The sequence below is a fragment of the Pyrus communis genome, chromosome 15 (genome assembly GCF_041283825.1).
Source record: "Pyrus communis isolate YQ-2024b chromosome 15, ASM4128382v1, whole genome shotgun sequence".
Taxonomy (NCBI): Eukaryota; Viridiplantae; Streptophyta; class Magnoliopsida; order Rosales; family Rosaceae; genus Pyrus; species Pyrus communis.
In genome coordinates, this window is record NC_142579.1 from 5,103,033 (window position 1) to 5,123,276 (window position 20,244).

The following is a 20,244-nucleotide window of genomic DNA, read 5'->3' on the forward strand; positions in this document are numbered from 1 at the left end:
GATGGAACTAATTTCCTTAAGCCTAGGGTTGTCCACGGATAGGTTCGAAAACTATTTCCAAGAGCATAGGTTACTTACGATTCAGAGCTAATTTGATATTGTATTTTAAAATAAATAAATAAATAAAACTACTTATACTATTTTGTTAAAATAAAAAGATGCGAGATAAAGCAATTGCCCAACTTTAGCTGGCGGTGTAGGAAATCATAAAGAAGAGTTCAAATCTCTTATGCCCAACTTTCCTCTGCCAACTCTGCGGCAAGTCCAATTTTTTGGATGACACATTCCTTCCTGTAACTTCAACGTAACACTGTTTTTATCGACATTAAGGGGGTAAGAAACGGGTTAAGTCTCATAATGGGTTAGTAATTATGTGGTTCAAATTTGTATTTGATGAGAATCGAACCTTAAACCTCTCATTTACAAGTGAAGAGGAATACCACTATAACTTCTTCATAACACTGTTAACTTTTAATTTAAAAAAAAAAAAAAAAAAACCCCCTTAACACAAACAACAGAAAAACGCGACGACACCAACACTTTCATTACCAATAGGGTAATGCTAGGGAAATCAAAAAATTTTTAGAGAGTAATGCTAGAGAGACTAAATTTGTAGACTAAATTTTCGAAACTAAATGACATGGAAGTTGATGATTGGTTTATTACTTAAGGGTTGATAAATGTGTTTTCTATTGGTGACATATCATTTAGTTTGCAAATTTTGTCTTCCTACCATTACGCAACTTTTTTAAATCAAATTTGCAAATCAAATGATATGGTCGTAGATGATTGGATTATTAACTAAATATCGACTAACGTGTTTTTTTTATTAGTAATACATTATTTAATTTATAAATTCAATTTTAAAAATTTGGTTCCCTGGAAATATTATTAGCTTCCACTTCCACACTTCAAACTAAATACATAGCGACTGGCTAATTCATAGCATTTATTATTAAATGCTAGATACTATGGTTACCGAAGCGTGCAAGCTTTTTCTTTGTACTTTGTTTAATATATTTTTTTTGGTCGAATGTTCTTTGTTTAATAAGTTGCCTTGTATTGTTAAAAAAACAAAAAATTTGCCTTGTAATGTTAGTGGAGGAGTTAAAAATGACTTGTGTTTTTGTCATTTCCAACAATTTGTTTTTATATTTATGCTTTATCTTCTTAGTGAATTTAACAACTAAAATTCAGATTCATCCATTTAAAAAGTGCATTTGTATGTAAGGATATACGCAATAATTACATTATGCAAAAAAAAAAAAAAAATTAATTCTCTTCTCATGCCAATAAGATAATGTTTTTTTTTATTATAATCGGAGTCCGGACTTCAGTTATTAACATGTTAAGCAAAATACTTTTATCTACTCGAAAAACAAGCTCCTTGTTACGAAATGAGATTTGTGTTATCTTTTAAGATGAACTTAGTTACAATATATTCATGTACTTGGCCGAATCACCCAATTAACTCATCTATATTGTAATGACACCCATCAATCATATTTAAGCATTAATACGCGATTGTACTAAATACATACATTCCATATATTGTAGCCAGCCCTCAATTTGACATTAAAGGTAAAAAAAATCCTATGTGGACTGTGCCTATCCATGTATTGGGAGAGCATTTCCCATCAACATATGTCCATTATGACCTTGGCAACATTGAGGTAACTTAATCGACCCCAAAAATAAAAAGGTATGATCTACGTACCTAGTCTCGTGCGGTTGATTGAATGAAAACTCAGTCGATCAAAACTCAAGTCCCGTTATGCAAAAAATAGTACTTGATAAGACATTTTTTTGTTGTAATATGTACTTATCATTCTTCTCACAGTATCTAGTTATAGAAATATTCATGAAGTTTTCATTTTTGGAGTGTTTTATGTACTAATTGTATTATTATGGTGCGATTTCTTAACTATTTTTTGGTAAATAAACACATTTAATATGCTACTATACTTCTATGTATAAAAGTATCTTCACCAGTTGGTGGAGGGCAATGACAATTAGCGCAATAAAATTACCTTTACTTTTCACTCTAAACAATAATTTCTTTGTGCAAGGCCTGTAGTTCGGAAGGAAGAAGGGCAAAAACAAGTGATTAGTATTCACAAATATGTTTTTCAATTTTTAAAAATTTTATTTATTTTTTAATATATGATTGGGTATTTGTAGAAAAAAATTTAGGTTTTTGTTTTTGTTTTTTTTTAATTTTTTACTTTTAGAACAATCGTGAACGTTGATAAGAATGCAAGTGAAAGAATAAAATATATAAATTCAATAATATATTTATAACCTTTTGTCCATCAAATTAACATTTGAAAGTCCAACTAAAAAACATAAGAATCTTTTTGGCAAGATCTTGAGAATTCGTAAATCGTGTTCATTCATCGTACATCGTGCGATCAGTTTTTATCAAGTACTATTTGTATTTAATTTTAAATAAAAATATTTAAAATAATTTTTGATAGCACTATGTACGATAAACGGATAAGATTGACGAATCTTCGGAATCCTCGTAAAAAAAATCCGGCGAGGATCCGGATTCAAAACATAATAGGAATGGAGCCATTTGGCACTGGTCCTTCACGTGGGGTGGGCCCCCTCCATGTCTGATGCTTCTCCACGCGGGCTCATGCCTTTGCAAGAACTGGGAGGGCAGCTGCCAACAAAACACTTGCCTGCCCTGCGATCGCTTTCCATATTTTCAATATTTCACTGCTGGAGCTGATTTGTCTGGGCAAAAGACAATTCAACCAAAGTGCCTTTTGTAAATTGGTGACTACTGGAGATGTTCTGAGCATTCAAAAATTCAAATGCTTATTGCATCTCGTTTGTACACGTATTTTCATTTTTGGTCAGCCCCAAAATGGTCATTACACGGTAGATCTTAGAGAATTGAATGACTAATTTCAAGGCAATAAGTGTACTTCACGAACTTCGTTGAAAATTGAGCTCAATTAGAATTGCAAAATCACGAAGACCAATAAATTACTAAATCTCGTGTTATACAAAAATTATGTGAGAGCAAAAAATTTTTGAGATATATTGAGAAAGAGAGTACAATGCTTATAGATCTACTAGATCCAATTAATCAAATAACTCCATACTATCTGAAAAGAGATTCAACTGTTCAACATACCAACATAAAAAACTAAAAATACAAAAACTCTCGTAGAAGGAGAAATCAAATCATCAAACTCCTATCGTGTTTCTGGAAATTACCTAAACTACATATTAATAAAACTTTTTCTGTTAACCAGAACTCCATCAAATTATCATTCTAACTCTCTCACCAGAACTGAACATAAATGTAAAGATAATATATCCTATTTAAAATTAAAATATAAATAAATAAACCTCACTTTTCTACTCCTCTACCTCTTTCTAAATTCTTCATGCTCTCCTATCTTTTTATTTTTTGAGTTATCATTTGTACTCATTAATGTTTAAGTCGTAGTAAAATAAAAAGAACAAAATATTATCACTGCTCCACATCCTCCCAACATCGAGAAAGGAGCCATAATTCCAGACTCATTAAACAAAACCCAAAGTCATAGTGTCCTTTCGGTTTCGGCCAAAGCCGTAAATGTTTAATAAATAATAATACCTTTCCTTTTTGAGAAATTATTTTTTTTTTCTTGGGGCAATGGAGAAAGATTTCTTTTATTTATTTAAATTTGGTAATCTGAAGTCCGATCACAATCGGTAGCAAGTGACCCGAAAAAGTCAGTAGCAAGTGGAGCTTTTCTTTTAGGGCAATCGCCGGCGAATTTCAAGTTGAAAAACCATGACCGGAAACCTCGGATGCGTGATCGTGGCCGTTGATGGCAGCGAGGAGAGCATGAACGCCTTGACCTGGGCCCTCGACAACCTCAAGCTCCGATCCTCTGCACCCGACTCCACCACCTCCGCCGGCCATTTCGTCGTCCTCCACGTCCAGTCTCCGCCCTCTATCGCAGCCGGCCTCAGTCCGCCGGCCATTCCCTTCGGTGGTCCCAGTTAAGTCTCTTGTCCCCACCGCCACCGCCACCGCCGTCCACCGTTTTCATTCGTTAATTCATTTCAAATTACCAATTAATAATTCTGTTACATTTCTGGGATTTTCTGGCCTGATATTAATAAATTGGATCTGGATAAATTGGTTTAGACGATTTGGAGGTGCCGGCGTTCACGGCGGCGATCGAGGCGCACCAGAGGCGGATTACGGAGGTCATAATTGAACACGCTTTGAAAATTTGCTCCGAAAAGAAGGTTAGGGTTTATTTAGGGTTTAAAGCCTCTTGCCTTACTGATAAGTTTTTTAAGACCAGGTTTAATTTGAGGATTTGATTTTCATAGTTTTTATTGTATGAAAGTATATTTTCATGGTTTTGCTGGGAATAGGTAAATGTGAAAACCCAAGTGGTTGTTGGGGATCCTAAGGAGAAAATTGGTGAAGCTGTTGAGAATTTGCATGCTGATTTGCTTGTCATGGGGTCCAGGGCTTTTGGCCCAATTAAAAGGTGACTTTTTTCGTTTCTATTTGTTGATAGGACTGATAAAACTACCAACCGACACGAGAAATTTTTGAGATTTCAATGCGTGCATTAGTACCACCATGTGGCAGTGTGATAGTTATACAGAAAAATTTTCTCCAATGACATACATTGGGACCAGTTTAATTTCATTGGAGGAATGTACTTATTTTTTGAGCATCCAAATAGGAAATATCTTATCTGAAGTTCTTACATTTGCGTAAGTAAACATGTTTGTGAACTTATTCGAGCTAATAATACTGCTGAGGTCTTTGAGAACCATAGGCAATTGCGTACAAGCTGATTAGCTGAGGAAGGGTCATAGAATGCGCCTGTGAGTACCTTCTTGAAGCAAGTTGATGAGCCCTCTTTATGAGATGTATATGCATGGCATTTGACTATGTCAGCAACCTTGTGTTTCCATGCTTCTGTCATCTGTCCAATGGACTGTCTCTTTAGTGTTTATAGCCCTATAGTGCTACCAACACATTTTCCTTCTAGAGCTGCTAGTTTTGTGTGGGAGGAGCATGACGTGGTCACAGTAGGCATGGACTTGAGGGATAGTCATTTACTACATCTGTTTGTTTTTCTGTTTCTCAAATGGGTTGTGTAAAATTGTCGATATTTTAAAGCCCAGGAGAAGTAAATGTTTCTTGAATGCAACCTGTGATGCAAGCCCGTTCCCTGTGTCTTTGTTTCTATTGGATTCTATCTCATCGTCTCACATTCTGTTCTGCGATATTTGAGAATCACCATCAATACCTCTTGTAGGTCCGGGATAATCCTTTGAAAAGCCCTCTCACATTCAAGTTTCAATGCCTCACATGCCAGTAATTTGAATAGTTTTATTGGAGGGAGTTTGTACACAACAGTTGTATGCTAGGATTTTTCCATGTGAAGACACAAAACTGATAAGTCTTTGTGATACCGTGCGGCAAAAGTATTAGTCTTAATGTTTCAAAATTTGTTGGGAGCAAGAAATTGAAGTTTCCTGTTGTATTTTGATAAAAGCAAACTTATGTGCGAGGAGGATTTGACTTCATGTTTTAGCTTTATATATCTGTACTTGGTCTTACATCTTTTGTTTCTCGATGAGAGTGAGGGTAGGGCTGTAGCCTGTAGGGGCGAGGTGATAGAACTCAGGAAGGCAACCTTTGAATTATTTCCTTTGTTTTAAAGAGTAACTTCAACTAATTAGACCAGAACTATGATTAAACATAACAAGATTTACATTGTGCACTCTGTACACAGGATGTTTCTGGGAAGCGTAAGCAACTTCTGTGCGAACCATGTGCAATGCCCAGTCCTCATTGTTAAGGCCAAGACTGTTACCTGATAAGGAAAGGTACACATCTCATTAATCTATCACCCATCTACAGCAGCATTTCCATTCTCAATTTTCTTTCTTGCGATTTTCTTTCTAACTTTTATTGCTCTTCAATTTGTTTTTATTTATTTTTATGATCTATATTATGATTCACTTCTCTTCAAAGCTCTCCATGCTTTTGTGCAACGTAATATCGACCTTTCCTCGTATCAATCAAATGACTCTATCTGACTCAGACTTAGATTTGTTTCGCCAAACATACCCTGATGGTGCATGTTATCTGATTTAAATGATATATTCTTGCATTTCAACTTCAGGACATGGTTGAGTACCTAGCCGAGGTTTGTTGTGAGCATTCTAATTGGAAAATCCCACACAGAAGAAAATCCATTTGAAGTGGATGGTTTTAAAAGGGTTGACAGATTTTCTAGTTTGGGACCTGTGAGCTAAATTGTCATATAGATCCTACCTGCATATTTCATTTTGGACAAAACCGAGTCATGTTAGAACCTTTGCTCTGTTAAGCTACTAGCGTATCATGCGTTCAACGTCACTTTGCATCAAGATAGGAGGTTGATGATTATCTGGGTTGATGATTATCTAGCTAATTTAGTTCAAGATGATTACTCTTTGCATCAAGATAGGAGGTTGACGTAATGGTTGGAGTAGTAATTACAGGATAAATGGCACTTTCATCATTCATGATGTCTCAGTTGTGGCACTGGGAAAGATCAATGATGAATCTTAGAGTGAGTTATCTATGGATGATGAATGAGGATAGTAAATTGTTGTGGATGTTTCTTGCTCATCTTTCCGTGCTGGTCTATGGTTATGTTGACTTTCAATAAGGTGAGATAGAAGTTGGCTGGTTTAAGCTATATTTATTTGGAGGCTGCGATGGTTAAATGCATAGACGTGCTTATTTTCTCTAATGAGATGATGCTTGTGTCCCTTATGGGTCAGTTATTGGTTCATGAATACTATTTCATAACCTGAGGTATTAAAAGGAAAACTAAACTAAATGCTGATCTGATTTGCATTGCTTAACAAAAGTGTTCATGTAGAAGAATCAAAGAAGTTTGATGTAAGGTTGGTTTGCTTGAGTATTGGCTGCCTACCAAATTTGATATTTTCGTTTCATATTTCCTTTTATATTCATATGTTGGTCATATATTGAAGAACCCTGGCTCATTTTCTTTTATATTCATATGTTCATGATATACTGAAGAACCGTGGCTCACGTGTAGCTCCATTTCTCCCATACTAATCTTTCTTTCATGCGACCATTGTATCATTGTCAATATTTTCATTTTGTTTTGTTTTGACGACCAAATCACGTTGATAGTGAAAAGGTGCCCAGCTGCTTTGCTTGCAACCAGCTGTTGCAATTCCATAAAATTTTGATTCATTATGCAGTAAGCACCGTAGTTATGCTGTTTGATGTCATACCTCAGTTGTTGACTTTGCATCCTTATTTTCGAAATTATAGATGGCTTTGATCGATCTGTGCTTTATCTTCAGACTTGATTGCATCTGCCCTCGCGTGAAAGCTCATCAAGATCAACTGTAAATGTGGAATGTTTCTGCAATGCTCGACCAATACGTTGCTGTGTGACCAACTGTTTTGAACCCACTTTTCAAGCCCTGTGAATATTTGGAGGAAATTACAGTAAGATGTGTAGTCGTCTTCTGCTGGAGAATGTTAAATGAGTAGTGTATAGCGGTAATAAGGTCGAAGTAATGATACGGTTATGTTACCAACTGTCCTTGACCATCTCTCATTGGCTGTTATTTTCCTCATGTCTGCATTGTGTATTGATGAAATCATAACCGTCCCTGACCATCTTTCATTTTGATTATTATGGCCTAAAAAAGTTGTTATTTTCCTCTTGTCTGCATTGTGTATTGACGAAAGCATAACAGAATTACTGAATACTTTTGAATTGTTGGAAGCTTGTCAATAATCCGTGCAGTAACACGACGCTAAATTCAAGGGAGGTTTAACAAAACACTCATGGGACTGTTTACTTTTAACAAAAAATCACATTTATACCTTTTCTTGGTACTATTCACTATACCTTTAAAAATGGCTTTTCATTAAAAGAGAAGTTTGTTTGAATTTTTCGTTAGTTTTCCTTAAATTTAACACAAGGAGGAAAAAAAAAAAACAAAGGTTCTGCGTCTCTTTGGAGATTTGTATGCACCTTTTTACTAGGGATGCATTCTTTCAATCATGGCCATAAAATTGAACCTACATATGGTGATCAAAAAAGTTAATTCACGAATTTTCTAATATGCACTGGTATGTACTTATTTATTGATATTTATAACCGTTAAACTCTTGTTAGATCTTTAGCTGCACATCAAACTCTCCATTCTTCTGATTAATATCATATGCCAGAGTACAGTAAAAGAATTTAATCACATCATTTCACAATTCATGATTGATATCATGAGTGAAGTAAAAGTGCCACACTGGCAGCCTGCATGCAACCTTGGCTGCCTTCTGTGGCTGTTTGTAGATAGGTAATACACTAGGGTCACGTGAGCGAGTACTTACGAAACTTATGATTGACTCGAGCATCTTCTAAAATAATATCCGCATCAATGCATTTGTTATTATTTGGATAGTATTTGTAGCATCTCAGTGGCAATTTTGGTCCACCACCATAATATAAGTGGAATGTTGTGTTGTGGTTTTGGAGCCTATTCGCAATTTTATCTTCTGTTTTTTATTTTATTTTATTTTTTTATTTTTTATTTTTTTTGGGTTTCGGCTCCTAAAGCAAGCAATCGTTGTGACATGCAAGCAATTGAGCTGAACAATGTAATCTCGTGAGCATGGTGGGCTAATGTGCAACACCCACCAAACTTAAAGAAAGAGCTTTGTTTCCTTCGTTTGTAGCCTTTGTGATTATTGTGAGATTCTTTATGGAACTCGCAATCAATTGAGTATAACTTACATGTAATCGGCTCTTCAATATTCTTTTCTCGTTTTTCATGCGACTGATTAATGAGGGGTGAGATAGGAACATTGTTGGTGTATTTCTGACAATTCTGATTTTTTTTTCCTCTATTCATACTCGATATTGAAATAATGTCAATTGTGAGTGCACGATCGTTAACATATAACTATTGATGTTTTTGAGCCACAAATGAGCATTGATCAACGATTGTGATAGCATGATTAGCATCACGTGCCAACTTGCGACCGATGCTAACACAATTCATTACCTATATATCTAGGGGTTAGGATTCAGGACGTACGCTTTTGATACATATTTTGACACTTATTTTGTAGGACTCACTTCGTAATGTATTTTAATGATCTAAACCGTCTATATTTTAATACACCATTTATCGATCATTCTTTTAAAAAAATTAGACAAATCTAAAACCATTAAAACATTTAGTTATAGTGAAGAAAACAGACTAATATGGTTATGCAAAGAAACACTAAATTTAATACAACGATCATATGATTTTAGATTTAAATAATTTTTGGTAGACATGATCTTTGAGGTAAGATATAAAAGAGAAACGATTGAAACGTTGAAATATATTACAAAATAAGCTTTGCAAAATATATGTATGTGTCCTGGAATCCTAATTCCCATCTGGTTTATGGTTGTGCTTAGTGGAGCCGGGCCATGGCGAAAAGTCTCCTTAACCCGTGACCGACCGCATCCCGAGATGGGCCCAAGTAAGGACAATAAGCAAGGATATTGCTGTCATTCACTGCAATTATCCAATACCCTCCAATGGTGTCTTCTTATATCCACCCCACACTTGACAAAGTAAATATCATACGATTTGAATTGCTAATGAGCTGGATGTCAAAATGGGTTCATAAAATATCATGACTTCATTGCCGGATGAAGTAGATCAAGAATTGATTAGTGAAAAGTTAACAGAAATCTCACTCGATCTAAAGTGAGCATAAGACGAGCTGTAAACTCAAACGTTCTAGATTCAAAAGTTTACAGACTATAAAACATTCATATTTACCTAATACGTACGGTTTCAGGTGATTGTATCTACTCAAAATTTACTTTAACACCTCGAACCTTGGCTAGGTTTTCTTCATTTCCGTAAAAGAAAATTAAGCTACATATATGGTTAAATCATCAAGAACGCTAAAGTCTATCTTCAGTGCTTGATTTGATTTATGTAATTGCCCTCTTGTGCAGTACTAGAACACATGCTAGATCACACAATGCAATGCTTGAAATTCACTCAGTAATTTGACATTCACCCTTATTTCATTTGAGAGATTTTGGGGCTGAATTTAAGGGTTTGAACTCTACTAAATGACGACATTCTTCTTTTGTACCAGTCAGAGTCAGAGAGCTTGGCTGTTTTGGGATCCTCAACTGATCAGTTGTCACAAGCAGCACATCCTCCAGCTTGATCCGTCCTTATTCTCACCAATGGTCCCCACAATTTTCACATGATTTTAGAGGATATAGCTTTCAAATTCCCAATAATTCTAAGGACGCATTGGCTACAATAATTTAACCCCCAACAACTTATATATACATATTGGTTCTCATAACCCTTCACCCGCACTACAAGCATTCTTTCTTTGCTCAGCTTAGAGTCCATATCTTGACTCCAAAGTCATGGACTTGAAGAATATTTCCCCATTTTTCTTCTTTGCCCTGTTAATCTCCATTGCCAAAGCCCTTGATCCTTCTTGTGCATCCCAATCTGACGGCTCAGATGACCTCTCAATCATTCCCACCTACAGCAAATGCTCTCCCTTCTCCACACACAAAGCAGACTCTTTGTTCACCACAGTCCTCAACATGGCCTCCAAAGATCCAGCTAGGTTTAACTACTTGTCAAGCCTAGTTGCCCAAAAGACCACCTCCGCTCCGATCGCTTCGGGCCAGCAGGTCCTCAACATTGCCAACTACGTGGTCCGGCTCAAGCTCGGTACCCCGGGTCAGCTCATGAACATGGTCCTAGACACTAGCAATGACATTGCTTGGGCCCCATGTTCGGGCTGCACAGGGTGCTCCTCTACCACTTTCTTACCCAACTCATCGAGCACATACGGGTCACTAGATTGCTCAGTGCCTGAATGTGCTCAGGCTCGCGGGCTCTCATGCTCCACCACTGGGTCTACTGCGGCCAACGGTTGCTTCTTTAACCAATCGTATGGTGGAGATTCATCATTTTCTGCCACCCTAGTACAAGATGCTTTGACACTAGGTAAAGATGTTATTCCCAAGTACTCTTTTGGTTGCATTAATTCCATCTCAGGTGGGTCGATCCCATCCCAAGGGCTATTGGGTCTAGGTCGCGGATCCATGTCATTACTCTCACAGACCGGGTCACTCTACTCCGGCGTGTTTTCGTATTGTTTACCAAGCTTCAAATCTTACTACTTTTCCGGGTCACTCAAGCTTGGACCGGCTGGCCAACCCAAGTCTATCCGGACCACCCCACTTCTAAGAAACCCCCGCCGGCCCTCACTGTACTATGTAAACCTGACCGGAATCAGTGTGGGCCGGGTTCTTGTACCCATTGCACCTGAGCTTCTAGCATTCAACCCAAACACCGGGGCCGGAACCATCATAGACTCGGGCACGGTCATAACCCGATTTGTGCAACCCGTCTACATGGCACTCCGGGACGAATTTAGAAAACAACTGAACGGACCATTTTCGTCATTAGGGGCCTTTGACACTTGTTTTTCTGCCACCAATGAAGTTGTATCCCCAGCCATCACGTTGCAATTCACGGGGTTGAAGTTGACACTGCCAATGGAGAACAGCTTGATTCACAGCAGCTCGGGTTCTCTGGCTTGCTTGGCGATGGCGGCAGCTCCCAATAATGTGAACTCGGTGTTGAACGTGATAGCCAACTTGCAGCAGCAGAACCTTAGGATTTTGTTTGACGTTGCCAACTCTGTCGTTGGCATTGCTCGTGAGAGTTGTAATTAACAACTAGTTGTGTAGGGTTTCTGGTGTTCTGTCTCTTTGTGCTGTGTTTAAATTGTCGCAATGCAAAAGAACATCTATATTTATGTGTGTGTGTGTGTGTGTGTGTGTATAGGTGGTGACTTGTGACAAATAAAAAAGCAGGATAAGCCTGCTGGGTGTTGAATTTGGAGAAGGTGCCTGTATGCTATTAATATTAACTTTTTATGTATGTGGTAATTTTTGGAAAGAGAACTTTTGGAGCTTTTGATTCTGATTGTTACTTGGTGAGCTTTGAAGTGAACTAATATTGGATTTCACATAACAATAATAGTAGCCATTTAGGTTTAAAAAACACAAGAATATAACGAGGTTTAGTAATTTTTGTTTACGTTCTCGTGGTCGCCTTGAAAAATTTCATTAGTAAAAAGAAGCAAATTTGGCTAAAAGAATTCCCTTACAAATTCTAGGTATTTCTTTGTCATCTACTCTAATCCTCTTGGAGTCTCCCTTGCAATTCTCGTTATGTTAATAATCTAAGTTACAATCGGAGTTGAAGTACGAAAAATAAATCCTTCAAAATAATAAATAAAAACTCATTGCTTGTTTAAGTGCTGCGTGAACACACTTAGACACTTGGAAAACCCTTTGAAACCATTGATGGCCGCCTGAACGCCTCATGCACTCGCTTAAGCACTCTGAACAACCTTAATATTGCTGCTGGTCGGCATGATCGCCCAAGCGATTGTGCACACCCTTAAGCGTCTGATATTGCCAAACACTTATTCTTCCAGATTTCAACTACAAACTTCGTCCCAATCTTTTGGTTAGCCAAAGCATTTATACATATAAGAAAAACACGAGAGCTAGTGCAGCAGCCAGATATTTAAAGAGGATTTTTATAGCTAATGGCTTGCAACAAGTGATTAAGAGCGTTTACTCTTACAGTCGAGGTTCCATATTTAATTAAGACGTATCTCATTACTGCTTGTATATTAGAATATGTATACAAAACAAGCAATTGAACGTAACTAAATTTTTTAACCTCAAGAATAAGGAGTTGAGTAATTCAACAAAAATGCAGTCCCTTATGAGTCGCTTATGACCCATAGGCTAATTCTTGACAACCTTTTGGTTACTAAGGAGTTTTTCAAACTCTGAATCTTTAGCCTATCTGACCCATCACTCTAACGGCCCTCGTTACTGAGCTAACCCCAAAGTGACTTACTACCAAAAACCTTTCTTTATCAACTGCAAGAGGGTTGGTGAAACTAGAGAACTCAAATCCGCTCAAGATGAAACATAATAAAGTTAATAAGATGCATATGATATTATTAGAGAACTTGAATTTAGACGCCTCATATATGAGCAAATTTTGAAATTTCTGTAAAACCATGATCCCAATTCATACACATCTGAGCAGCTTATAGCTCTGAATCATGACTATATGATACAAGTACCAAAAATCAATGAAGGAATTGGCCACAGCACACTCTATATGTATCTCCCTCTCTGTATTTATTTCTTTGTTTCGATTTTTATTTTTTATTTTTTTTTATTAACAGAACACCCTCCAACCTTCCGTTGAAACCATCCCTCGTGTCACAAACGCTTCATCTTTTTCTTTTCATCGTCGTCACTTGATCTTGCAGACAGCTTCTTCTTTTTCTTCATGACGACGAATTATATGAACTCCAAGCCCATACATACAAGTACACACCACACAACAAACGCAATCGAAGATAAGAAAAAATAAAAAATAAAAAAAACGACAGTTTTTTGCTTGCTATATTTTTACCTCTCTCTCTCTCTCTCTCTCTCTCTGTGAACTCATGGAACTCCCTCTGCTCTCTCTCTCTATGCTTCGGAAACTTTTTTCAGTCTAACCCCACCATTGATGCACCGCAACACCTTCGTCCCGAAGCTGTCCGTACAATGCCAAGCACTGCCAATATGCCCTGCGGCTCCTAACATTAATTTTCCCATTATGTCCCTGTGGCTTACACTCCAAGAAAAGCTCATCCACCAAGTGAATCGCTTTACTCTTTACCATGTCCTCCACCACCTCGGCCTCGGCCTTCATCACCACGTACTCCTCCTCCTTAACATTCTTGTTCAGCCACTCTGACATTCCGGTTTGAACCACCTCCTTACCGGAACTCTCCTCTGTCACAGTCTCAATCTTGTACATCTCAAAGTTCTTGTTCCGGGTAGGGTAGTTCTTCGTGAACCAGCTCGTCCCACTTCCGCCTTCCTTCTCCGGTAACCCTACATCAATAAAAACCCTCCTAGGGTAGCTCTCGAGCGAGTCACCCATCAAGTCCGGAAGGTACCTCGTTCGCTTCAAGTACCGCCTCGATTTCCCAGACGAGGCTCTCGGGGGTTCTAGAAGCACATCTTCTAGATTCTTCAGCGCCTCCTTCTTTGCCTCCCTAGCCAAGAGCCTTCTCCTTGTGGGAGAGGTGGTGGTAGAGGACGAAGTTTCGCTTGCACGGTTGCTGGTCTTCCTCATTGCAAAAATGGTTTTGTCAAATCGCCTCAGGTACACCATCTTGTAGTTGTCAGGCTTCTTGAAGATGTTGGAAGCGTCATTGCTGAGCTGAAGCACGACAATCCCACCAATTTTAAGAGTCCTTTCAACGAACTTTGAGGCTGCAGGGAAGGCAGAGACGAATGCAAAGTCGATTGAGTTTTCAGGGACTGAGCTTTGCATGTCGGAGTTAATGAGCTCGATCTCATTAATATCTTCGTTATTGAGGATCTGAGATGCTTTGACAGCTTCGTTGTCTCCGCTGTTTACGAAAATAGCTTTATGTGCGTCTTTCTTGTATAGGCCTTCGTTGGCCAAGTCACGGAAGATCAAAGGAAGGAGCTCCAGATTAACGACGTTGGATGAGCTAATTATTTTAGGCAGATAAGTGGTTGCTGTGGGAAGGAGTGAGTTCAACCACGGGAGTGAGACGATGCACAAAGCCAAGATTAAAGAACGAGCGACGAGGATCAAGGCTCTAGAATCCGGAATTCGAATAACCAAGTACTTGGCATCTGGATACAATCCGATTGGAGCAGCATACTTCGGGTGGCGTTTGGCACGGAAACCTTGGACCAAATTGAACGCCATAGTCTCGAAAAAAAATATTGAGTATTAATTCTGTGAGCAAAATTTGAGAATTTCTAGACTAATATTTCAGCTGGTGAAGACAGGTAAAAGATTTAATTGTGAGAAAAAAAGAGAGCAGATGAATGATTGTTTTGGGAAAGAGAGAGAGGGAGATTTAGCGCGGAAAGCCAAAAGAATTTAGCGAGTGCAAAACCGGGCGGCGGTGTGATTCCCACCCACGAGGGCCACACGAGCGCTTTGCATTCTAGACCATAATAACATCAACTGCCTCATCCTCTGCACCTCCATTTTTCTTGATTTTTCAACCCAGATCAGTGTGTTTAATGTGATTCTCCACCAATTAATACACTTTACTTGCTCGCCATCATCATCACCATAATTTGTATGATGCATGTGTAAGTTAGCGATACATTGTGCGCGAAAACCACATCATACGCCGATCAGAGATTCATGGAGAGAGGCTGCAGAAAGAGAGGCGTTGTATTTCCTTTTTAACTTGGTCTAGAGGGAAATGATATTTACAATTGGGAGATGGGGGTCTGTGGGGATGGGAGAGAGGAAGAATATATGGAATACTTTACAGATAGGTTTTGAAGGAGAGAGAGAGAAGGGAGAGGTCCTAAAAGATGGATGGAGCTAAATTTTGCTGTGAGAAAGAAATGGGCGGTGCAACGAGAATTTAGCTTGGCCATTGCTTCGTCCTTCACGCATATTCAGTTATGCATATATGCATGGAGTGTAATTTTTCTTATCAAACGGCTATAACTAAAGCGTAATTGGTTGTGACATACACAACGACTTTGGGGTGGCATATATGCATTGCTTCACTTAGAATCTTCGATATATATATATATATATATATGTTACATTTTCCCGACAATTTGTTGTGTGGGTTGTGAATCCCATCTAGCGAATGTACTATCGGAGTGTCTACTGTCTACCAGATAATTACCAAAACCATCAATCGTTTGGAAACAAAGAATACTGCTATTTGTACCATCTTAACTGATCTAACTGATCATTAATCATTTACTATATTATCTACGACAGGTGCATATTTTCATGCTAGATAAAGGGAGCTTTCAATTTAGGTGCCTCACACTCATATATGTTAGACAATCTCAGCTTATAGAATTTTTATTCAACATTGATTTACAATTCAGATATCAGATGTATTATAAGCCGTCGTTTTCAGGGTAATACTAGGTAGAACAAATTTTTTAAACCAATTTTTTTTTAAAGTGTTATTAATAGAAAATAAGTACATTAATCAATATTTAACTAATATGTGTCTTACCAATTAATTATAAATTCTCTATTAGTTATGATTCAATATTAAATTTCATCAGAATTTCTTTTACAATTTTTTAAAGCAAGTTGATATTTTCTTTTGCTTCTTAACATACCTTTTTCTTCCCAAATCCACACAGGAAGGAATCTTCAAGAACAGTTCTTTTTGGACCCGATTTTACACTATCGGCTTAAGTAATCAAGACCGATGAATGAGCAGGATTTTAGACCATTGAATACCAGAGTGGTTGAAATGATTTTTAGTTATTATTGAGAAATAATATTGTGATTTTAATCATTATATTATCTCTTAGTAATATATTAAATTATTTAAACCTAATATTTGTCTAAATCCCAATTAATTTGAATGATGGTGGAATATTGGGATATGCACGGCGTTAGATAATGAAGCAAGCAGTGCAGTTCAAATTGATTTGGATGTCTGGCAGTGGACGTGTAGATTGAAATAGCTTGAAGTGGAGATCAGCATATGGGATTTGATGATCTTAAAATCATGGTCTTGGATAATGATGAGATAAGGAACCTAGGTAAACTAGGCCCTTTTGCATGGTGATGGATGTTGTCAGATAGGTTTAAAAGCTAATGATGGAGTTTTGATGATAAGAAGCCTAGGTGGGCTAGGCTTCTTATGAGATGTGATAAGCCTAACTTTTATTAGGTTTGAAAAGTCAAGGAACAAATTCCACGGATCAATTTGAAGGATATGCCTTAGTTTCTAATGCGGATCAAGTTCAGTTCCACAAATTAGAGTTGTAGTTGGACTCTACAAAATTATCTGGCCGTGCCCAGTAGAAGATATGAATGCTGTAAATACAAGGTGCGTTGCAACAAGTGAGAGGCCTCAAATTCAACACACAAACTGCCATACGTAAACTCTCACTCTACACGAAACCTCTCAACAACCTTGAGATTTTTATTTTCTTTTTCCTGCCGACACATCTTCAGTTTGGATAAACAGCACTATGAAGGCAACCAACGAACATCTTCAGTTTAGATAAACAACACTGTTGCCGTAGAATCAGCCGACCGCAGAGCACCTTCAGTTTGGATAAACAGCACTGCGTTGAGGCCGACTGGTTATCTATCCAAGTATCAGTCGAGAAGGATTTTCAAATCCTTATTGGCAGAGGTCATCTCATTAGCCTTCTTGGCGAAGTGAGGTGTTGCAGGTTACTACATTTGGCACATTGAAAGCTGAATTTGATATTGAACTTCGCAAGACTAGCAACCTTGTCTTCAGGCTCTAGAACCTGAAGGCGGATATGTGTTCCTTCCTCGGCCATAGTCGCAAGATCAAGAAGTCAACAGCGCGCACAACGCAACATCAACACATTTTACTCCTCGGCTGACGAGTTAGCACGCCCCACACACAACCGAATGACGTACTTAGCTTATTAATTACTCAGCATGCGCGCCACGTAAGCTTGGTAGTTTTTAGGGTCAACAAGTTCACACTAAGGGTGCAATTTGGGTTGGACCAACCCACCTCATTCATGTCCAACACGAACCTGATCAAGCGGGTTTTTTTTTTTTTTAGTTAAAACCCTGCCCTAACCCAGCCCAACTTCAACTCAGTCATTTATTGGATTAGGTTGGGGAGATATGTCAGTTTTTATATATAGTTGTAGCCTTGATGGCTTTTACACACATGGGTTGTTTTGGCACCCCACTTCTGTCCTTAGGCACCCAACCTCGGTAAAAAGAGCCAAAGAGATATTGTACAATGCACGCCAAAGAGACATTATACAACATAACGGTGCGTTGTACAGTGTCTCTTTGTCTCTATGTGGCTCTACCACTGTTAAATATTGTTCCTCTAGTTTCGATTTGGGTATTAATTTTTATAATCCAGGTGGTCTAGCCATTATTCAAGAGGATTTTAGTTGATTTTTTAAATAGGGTTTGTTGAGTAAAACCCATGTTCAAGCTGAAGACTTGACAAATTTTCGACCGACAGTTGTAGAATTGTCTGAAGGCATGGAGGTTTTGCTGATGAACAGGCCTACTAGCCGTGTTTGCAAGACAATAACACTGCTTGTGTTGATCTTGTGCACGTGGGTGTCCATGCAAATTATGGCTGGGACAAAAATGTCACGCATTCGTCTGTAAGGTCGAGTACACTGAATATTAGAGCTCTGCTAACTTTCAATTCAGTTGTTGGGAGGGCGGCCAAGCCGGCATCTTTAGATTCAATTGAGGAGGTCAATTTATCATTTGGAGGATGTTCAAGTTCGGTATGTATAGTGATGCCAATTTGCTTGCATATGAATTAGCAAAAATAGGTCACTCAAAACTATAACCAAACCAAATCAAACTGGCCACTACTCTACAGATAGGCCGACTTGGTCAGTTCGGCTTCGGCCAGATTGATGCCCAGGCCTATTTGCAACTCACTTCATGAAGTTTCTCAGTGACCCAAAGTTCATGGCTATTTCGTTTAGTGACATCTTATACTTATTAAAATAAATATTGGGATCCAATATTAATTATGAATTAATATATAGTTGTCAATACCAAAAACAAAACAATTACTGTCACACTAGTGACTTATAACATATCAAACAAACCCTTATTTGACTTTTCTCTCCGTGAGTAAGAGATCTTTGTAGACATCGAAATTTCAGTAAAACAAATGTTCACCAATGCATTAAAGTTTTGACGTGTCAAGGCATACATGGCATACGCCATGTGTTGTACAAATTGTACACATGGCGTGTGACTCAACAAAATAGGAAGAAATACCCTTGAAGGATTAAACAAGTTTTTCTTCTCATTTTGGGTAATGACAAGGCAAGTACATTTCAATCCATTGAGGATCAAAACAAGTTTTTCTTCTCATGTTGGGCAATGACAAGGTAAGCACACTTCAATCCATTACGGATCAAAGTAAGTTTTTCTCATTTGGGCAATGACAAAGCATACACATTTCAAGTTTAAAATGGTATTAAGTGGGAAATTAGGCCATAAGTTACACCACTTCAATTTCAATATTGCATTAAGTGGGAAATTAGGCCATAAGTTACACCACTTCAATTTCAATATTGCATTAAGTGGGAAATTAGGCCATAAGTTAGACCACTTCAATTTCAATATTGCATTAAGTGGGAAATTAGGCCATAAGTTAGACCACTTCAATTTCAATATTGCATTAAGTGGGAAAATTAGGCAAAGGTGCTTGGAAAGGAAAAAAATATTTTGTGGTGGTGATTCATTCTCAAAGCCTATAAATAGGCTTCTCCATCAAGGTATCAAGCATCAAGGAATTCACAAATACATTTCTCTACTCCCAAATTGGAAGAGAATTCCCCAAATCCTTGAAGCTTTGAAACTCTAAAGCTTTCAAGCAAATCCCGAAGGATCAAGAAAGCTCTCTTCGTTCTTCGTCAAATCCTCCCTCAAGATCAAGCCCCAACGGCCCTTGAAGAACTCCCACCATTACTCAAGATCAAGCCCCGACGGCCCCTTGAAGAAAGTGTTCATCATTCATCATCCGTTCATCCTAAGATCAAGCCCCAACGGCCCTTTGGATCAACAACCTCAACAAATCCACACATCTATTCTTCAAGATCAAGCCCAAAAGCCCTTGAAGAAAACCAACTGTTCATTCAAGATCAAGCCCAAAAGCCCTTGAAGAAAACCAGCTGTTCATTCAAGATCAAGCCTCGACGGCCCTTGAAGAAAACCAACCGTTCTTCAAGATCAAGCCCAAAAGCCCTTGAAGATCCGCTCATCCATCAACATTCAAGATCAAGCCCTGAAGGCCCTTGAGGAAACTTACAACTGTTCATCCAAGATCAAGCCTCAACGGCCCTTGGATCAACAAATCTACATCTTACGGAGATCGAATCAGAGGACCAAATTAGAGAGATCATAACCCCAAAATCATAAACACAAAAATATTATTTTGTACACGTTTATTCTGGTTTCTTGTTTCAAGGAATCTTTCGTGTTCACAAATTTGGCACGCCCGGTGGGATAATCTCTACCTTTCATCTCTGTCTCCGTTCAAGATATTCAAGCACAGTCCATGGCTTC

The 20,244-nt window shown here is 38.1% G+C and overlaps 3 protein-coding genes across 4 annotated transcripts; 2 read left to right on the forward strand and 1 right to left on the reverse strand.

Moving 5' to 3' along the window:
- Nucleotides 1-3,544: 3,544 nt before the first annotated feature.
- On the forward strand, nt 3,545-7,740 carry LOC137708142 (Adenine nucleotide alpha hydrolases-like superfamily protein). Of its 2 annotated transcripts, none has more exons than XM_068447154.2 (5): nt 3,545-4,007; nt 4,157-4,260; nt 4,393-4,511; nt 5,775-5,868; nt 7,340-7,740. In XM_068447154.2, exons 1-4 carry the CDS (start codon nt 3,797-3,799, stop codon nt 5,857-5,859), a joined length of 519 nt encoding a protein of 172 aa, XP_068303255.2. In that variant the 5' UTR covers nt 3,545-3,796; the 3' UTR covers nt 5,860-5,868; nt 7,340-7,740. The 2 variants fall into 2 exon arrangements, with proteins under 2 accessions (XP_068303255.2, XP_068303247.2); XM_068447146.2 differs by having other exon boundaries at nt 7,372-7,740.
- Nucleotides 7,741-10,346: 2,606 nt separating this feature from the next.
- LOC137708133 (aspartyl protease AED3) lies at nt 10,347-12,048 on the forward strand. The gene has a single exon (XM_068447136.2). The coding sequence runs from the start codon at nt 10,473-10,475 to the stop codon at nt 11,799-11,801; it is 1,329 nt and encodes a 442-aa protein (XP_068303237.2). The 5' UTR covers nt 10,347-10,472; the 3' UTR covers nt 11,802-12,048.
- Nucleotides 12,049-13,140: 1,092 nt separating this feature from the next.
- On the reverse strand, nt 13,141-15,546 carry LOC137708125 (uncharacterized). The gene has a single exon (XM_068447122.2). The coding sequence runs from the start codon at nt 14,896-14,898 to the stop codon at nt 13,660-13,662; it is 1,239 nt and encodes a 412-aa protein (XP_068303223.2). The 5' UTR covers nt 14,899-15,546; the 3' UTR covers nt 13,141-13,659.
- Nucleotides 15,547-20,244: the final 4,698 nt, after the last annotated feature.

Coding starts and splice junctions, on each gene's coding strand:
- LOC137708142 (XM_068447154.2), top strand. CDS start 3,797: ATGACCGGAAACCTCGGATGCGTGATCGTGGCCGTTGATGGCAGCGAG. Junction 4,008..4,156: donor CATTCCCTTCGGTGGTCCCA/GTTAAGTCTCTT, acceptor AAATTGGTTTAG/ACGATTTGGAGGTGCCGGCG. Junction 4,512..5,774: donor GCTTTTGGCCCAATTAAAAG/GTGACTTTTTTC, acceptor CTCTGTACACAG/GATGTTTCTGGGAAGCGTAA.
- LOC137708133 (XM_068447136.2), top strand. CDS start 10,473: ATGGACTTGAAGAATATTTCCCCATTTTTCTTCTTTGCCCTGTTAATC.
- LOC137708125 (XM_068447122.2), bottom strand. CDS start 14,898: ATGGCGTTCAATTTGGTCCAAGGTTTCCGTGCCAAACGCCACCCGAAG.